Source organism: Scyliorhinus torazame, chromosome 17, assembly GCF_047496885.1.
Source record: "Scyliorhinus torazame isolate Kashiwa2021f chromosome 17, sScyTor2.1, whole genome shotgun sequence".
Taxonomy (NCBI): Eukaryota; Metazoa; Chordata; class Chondrichthyes; order Carcharhiniformes; family Scyliorhinidae; genus Scyliorhinus; species Scyliorhinus torazame.
In genome coordinates this window covers 92,724,311-92,730,310 of record NC_092723.1, presented here as the reverse complement: position 1 = coordinate 92,730,310, position 6,000 = coordinate 92,724,311, and the positions used below count along the sequence as shown (strand labels likewise).

The following is a 6,000-nucleotide window of genomic DNA, read 5'->3' as shown; positions in this document are numbered from 1 at the left end:
TGGCGTTGAAACAAATACACTTCAGACCACTGCATTTGAGCAGACAGTGTGATGTTGTTGTTCTTTATTTCCCCTTCAGTTATTACACCTTTGAAGCTAATGCTCTGGTTCCTACCCCCCGCCATACTAGTTTAAAACCACCCGAGTATCTCCAGCAAAATGTAGTTCCTCATTGACTCAGTAAGAAACAGGGAGGGATACGACAGCAATAAAATAAACTGACAGGCAGAAAGTGAAAACTAAAAGCAACACATTACACCAATTTATTTTGAAAAGCAATGATGTGAGATTACCAGCAGTATTTTGCAAATGGAAAACTGTCACAATTTAGCCTGTCAGTGAAATGGGAACACCTCTTTAATTTTGTATTATAATCCTCTGCCAAAACAATCTGCAGGATGGAACATTTCCAGTAAATTTTACTTTTGCAACATTTTTATGATAAATAAACACTGAGATCTTTTTCTTTATTTCCCCTTTTGCCAGAATATCACTTAATCAAAGGGCTTCATTCCACCCTCAACCAAAATGGATTGCCCATCAACATGACTCCTTATTGCTACTTCAGTCAATTTTTCTTCAGTCCTACAGGGGACTTGTTCCCTTTCTTAGTATTCCAGATAACATCAGAAACTCATCTAAAAAATCAGTGGTGTTATTTCTTAAAATAAATGGATAATTTTAATTTGTATCATTCTAGACATCTATACACTAGTTTGAATGCAGATATGTTGTATAGCTGATACTTTGGAAACTAAGATGAACATATTTATATGAATAATTATAACTAATCAATCCAATTGTTTTTAGAAATGAGATGGAAAGCAAAACTAGGTGTATGCCAATAAAATCTAAATGATGCTGCAAAATCTTGTTGCTGAATTTCTGATGTTGATTCTGCGATGTTCTAGCTTGTTCCATAGAAACGAAGATAACCACCGAGGGCTCCAACAGCAACGCTAGTCATGTGATCTGAACAACCACCTGAAATGAAAATGTTGTCATCAACAATTTGAGCGCCAAATATTTTCTTTTTTAAAAAAATAATTTTATTCAACATTTTTCACAGATTATCACAATAGAACCCCCCCACCTTTATACAAATAATAAAACAACAAGAACAGTGCATAAATAAACAAATAAACGTTAAACAGTAAACAACAGTGCATCCCCTACCAGGCGCGAACTTACCACCCCCCACCCCCCCCCCCCCCCCCCCCCCCCCCCCACCCCCAGGTTGCGGCTGCTGCTGACCATCTCCTAACGCCCAGCCAGGAAGTCTAGGAACGGCTGCCACCGCCTGAAGAACCCCTGCACAGGTCCCCTTAAGGCAAATTTCACCACCTCCAATTTAACTGGATTAACGACACGGTCATGTCGTTAATCCAGGATTCCACGCTTGGGGGCCTCGCATCCTTCCACTGAAGCAGAATCCTTCGCCGGGCTACCAGGGGCGCAAAGACCAGAATACCGGCCTCTTTCGCCTCCTGCACTCCCGGCTCGTCCGACACCCCAAATATTGCGAGCTCCAAGCTAGGCCTAATCCTGGAATTCACTACCCTTGGCACCATCCTCGCTACGCCCCTCCAGAACTCCTCCAACGCTGGACATGCCCAGAACATGTGGGTGTGGTTTGCTGGGCTCCCTGAACACCTCGCACATCTGTCCTCACTCCCCAAAAACCGGCTTAGCCTTGCCCCGGTCATGTGCACCCTGTGCAGCACCATAAATTGTATCAGGCTGAGCCTCGCGCATGAGGAGGAAGAGCATCCACCCACATACCCTCGTCGATTTTAGGGAGTTAGGCTGGAAGTTAAAAGCCAGGACAGACAGAGTTGTCATCTCTGGTTTGTTGCCGGTGCCACGTGATAGCGAGGCTAGAAATAGGGAGAGAGTGCAGCTGAACATGTGGCTGCAGGAATGGTGTAGGAGGGAGGGCTTCAGGTATTTGGATAATTGGAGTGCATTCTGGGGAAGGTGGGACCTGTACAAGCAAGACGGGTTGCATCTGAACCAGAGGGGCACCAATATCCTGGGAGGGAGGTTTTCTAGTACTCTTCGGGAGAGTTTCAACTAATTTGGCAGGGGAATGGGAACCAGATTTGTAGTCCAGCAACTAAGGTAGCCGATATTCAGGACGCCAAAGCGTCCTGAGGCAGTGGGGAAGGGAACACTGACAAAGGAGAGTACTTGCAGGCACGGAGATGGGTTGAAGTGTGTATACTTCAACGCAAGAAGCATCAGGAATAAGGTGGGTGAACTTAAGGCATGGATCGGTACTTGGGACTACGATGCGGTAGCCATCACGGAAACTTGGATAGAAGAGGGGCAGAAATGGTTGTTGGAGGTCCATTGTTATAGATGTTTCAATAAGATTAGGGAGGGTGGTAAAAGAGGTGGGGGGGGTGGCATTGTTAATTAGAGATAATATAACAGCTGCAGAAAGGCAGTTCGAGGCGTATCTGCCTACTGAGGTAGTATGGGTTGAAGTCAGAAATAGGAAAGGAGCAGTCACCTTGTTAGGAGTTTTCTATAGGCCCCCTAATAGTAGCAGAGATGTGGAGGAACAGATTTTGGAAAGGTGCAGAAGTCACAGGGTAGTCGTCATGGGTGACTTCAACTTCCCAAACATTGAGTGGAAACTCTTTAGATCAAATAGATTGGATGGGGTGGTGTTTGTGCAGTGTGTCCAGGAAGCTTTTCTATCACAGTATGTAGACTGTCCGACCAGAGGGGAGGCCATATTGGATTTGGTACTTGGTAATGAACCAGGACAAGTGATAGATTTGTTAGTGGGGGAGCATTTTGGAGATAGTGACCACAATTCTGTGACTTTCACTTTACTAATGGAGAGGGATAAGTGTGTGCAACAGGGCAAGGTTTACAATTGGGTGAAGGGTAAATACGATGTCAGACAAGAATTGAAGTGCATACGTTGGGAACATAGGCTGTCAGGGAAGGACACAAGTAAAATGTGGAACTTGTTCAAGGAACAGGTATTACGTGTCCTTGATAAGTATGTCCCTGTCAGGCCGGGAAGAGATGGTCGAGTGAGGGAACCATGGTTGACAAGAGAGGTTTAATGTCTTGTTAAGAGGAAAAAGGAGACTTATGTAAGGCTGAGGAAACAAGGTTCAGACAGGGCATTGAAGGGATACAAGATAGCCAGGAGGGAACTGAAGAAAGGGATTAGGAGAGCTAAGAGAGGGCATGAACAATCTTTGGCGAGTAGGATCAAGGAAAACCCCAAGGCCTTTTGCACATATGTGAGAAATATGAGAATGACTAGAGCGAGGGTAGGTCCGATCAAGAACAGTAGCGGGAGATTGTGTATTGAGTCTGAAGAGATAGGAGAGGTCTTAAACAAGTACTTTTCTTCTGTATTTACAAATGAGAGGGGCCATATAGTTGGAGAGGACAGTGAAACAGACTGGTAAGCTCAAGGAAATACTTGTTAGGAAGGAAGATGTGTTGGGCATTTTGAAAAACCTGAGGATAGACAAGTCCCCCCGGCCTGACGGGTTATATCCAAGGATTCTATGGGAAGCAAGAGATGAAATTGCAGAGCCGTTGGCAATGATCTTTTTGTCCTCACGGTCAACAGGGGTGGTACCAGGGGATTGGAGAGTGGTGAATGTCGTGCCCCTGTTCAAAAAAGGGACTAGGGATAACCCTGGGAATTACAGGCCAGTTAGTCTTACTTCGGTGGTAGGCAAAGTAATGGAAAGGGTACTGAAGGATAGGATTTCTGAGCATCTGGAAAGACACTGCTTGATTAGGGATAGTCAGCACAGATTTGTGAGGGGTAGGTCTTGCCTTACAAGTCTTATTGAATTCTTTGAGGAGGTGACTAAGCATGTGGAAGAAGGTGAAGCAGTGGATGTAGTGTACATGGATTTTAGTAAGGCATTTGATAAGGTTCCCCATGGTAGGCTTATGCAGAAAGTAAGGAGGCATGAGATAGTGGGAAATTTGGCCAATTGGATAACGAACTGCCTAACCGATAGAAGTCAGAGAGTGGTGGTGGATGGCAAATATTCAGCCTGGATCCCAGTTACCAGTGGCGTACCGCAGGGGTTCTGGGTCCTCTGCTGTTTGTGATTTTCATTAATGACTTGGATGAGGGGGTTGAAGGGTGGGTCAGTAAATTTGAAGACGATACGAAGATTGGTGGAGTTGTGGATAGTGAGGAGGGCTGTTGTCGGCTGCAAAGAGACATAGATAGGATGCAGAGCTGGGCTGAGAAGTGCAGATGGAGTTTATTTGTCCTTCCAAAATGGAGGTTGTCCATTTTGGAAGGACAAATATGAATGCAGAATACAGGGTTAACGGTAGAGTTCTTGGCAATGTGGAGGAGCAGAGAGATCTTGGGGTCTATGTTCATACATCTTTGAAAGTTGCCACTCAAGTGGATAGAGCTGTGAAGAAGGCCTATGGTGTGCTAGCGTTCATTAACAGAGGGATTGAATTTAAGAGCCGTGAGGTGATGATGCAGCTGTACAAAACTTTGGTTAGGCCACATTTGGAGTACTGTGTACAGTCTGGTCACCTCATTTTAGGAAGGATGTGGAAGCTTTGGAAAAGGTGCAAAGGAGATTTACCAGGATGTTGCCTGGAATGGAGAGTAGGTCTTACGAGGAAAGGTTGAGGGTGCTAGGCCTTTTCTCATTAGAACGGAGAAGGATGAGGGGCGACTTGATAGAGGTTTATAAGATGATCAGGGGAATAGATAGAGTAGACAGTCAGAGACTTTTTCCCCAGGTGGAACAAACCATTACAAGGGAAAATAAATTTAAGATGAATGGTGGAAGATATAGGGGGGATGATAGAGGTAGGTTCTTTACCCAGAGAGTAGTGGAATGCACTGCCTGTGGAAGTAGTTGAGTCGGAAGCATTAGGGACCCTCAAGCAGCTATTGGATTACGGTAAAATGATATAGTGTAGATTTATTTGTTCTTAAGGGCAGCACGGTAGCATTGTGGATAGCACAATTGCTTCACGGCGCCAGGGTCCCGGGTTCGATTCCGGCTTTGGTCGCTGACTGTGCGGAGTCTGCACGTCCTCCCCGGGTCTGCGTGGGTTTCCTCTGGGTGCTCCGGTTTCCTCCCACGGTCCAGGGATGTGCAGGTTAGGTGGATTGGCCATGATAAATTGCCCTTAGTGTCCAAAATTGCCCTTGGTGTTGGGTGGAGGTGTTGACTTTGGGTAGGGTGCTCTTTCCAAGAGCCGGTGCAGACTCAATGGGCCGAATGGCCTCCTTCTGCACTGTAAATTCAATGATAATCTATGATTAATCTAGGACAAAGGTTCGGCACAACATCGTGGGCCGAAGGGCCTGTTCTGTGCTGTATTTTTCTATGTTCTATATCCTCCCCCAGCTCCTCCTCCCACTTACCTTTTAACTCCTTCGCCGAGGCCTCCTCCTCCTCCTGATCACCTGATAAGTTGCCAAGATCCTACCCTCTCCAACCCACACCCCGAAAGCACCCTGTCCTGGACCCTGCGCGCCGGCAGCAGCGGAAACTCCACCACCTGTCGCCTAATGAATGCCCTTACCTGCATATATCTGAAAGCATTTCCAGGAGGGAGCCCAAATTTCTCCTCCAGCTCCCCAAGGCTCGCAAATTTCCCGTCTATGATCAGGTCCCCCATCCTCCTAATACCTGCCCTGTGCCAACTCAGGAACCCCCCATCCATTTTCCCCAGGACAAACCGATGGTTCTCCCATATCGGGGACCACACCGAAGCCTCCACCTCCCCCCTGTCGCGTCTCCATTGCCCCCAGATTTTGAGGGTCGCCGCTACCACCGGGCTCGTGGTGTACCTCGTTGGAGGAAGCGGCAGCGGTGCTGTCACCAGCGCCCCCAGGCTCGTACCCACACAGGACGCCATCTCCAGCCCCTTCCATGCTGCCCCCTCCCCCTCCATTACCCACTTACGTATCATCGCCATGTTGGCAGCCCAATAGTACCCACATAAGTTTGGCAACGCTAACCCCCC

At 46.9% G+C, this 6,000-nt stretch overlaps 1 protein-coding gene across 3 annotated transcripts in view; it reads right to left on the bottom strand.

Moving 5' to 3' along the window:
* Positions 1-233: 233 nt before the first annotated feature.
* The window catches only part of c17h16orf89 (chromosome 17 C16orf89 homolog), a 203,035-nt gene continuing 197,268 nt past the window's right edge, over positions 234-6,000 (bottom strand). For all 3 annotated transcript variants that reach the window (XM_072480749.1, XM_072480748.1, XM_072480747.1), the window contains one exon: positions 234-984. In XM_072480749.1, the coding sequence (XP_072336850.1) occupies positions 908-984 (77 nt within the window). In that variant the 3' untranslated portion in view covers positions 234-907. The remainder of the gene's footprint in view (positions 985-6,000) is intronic.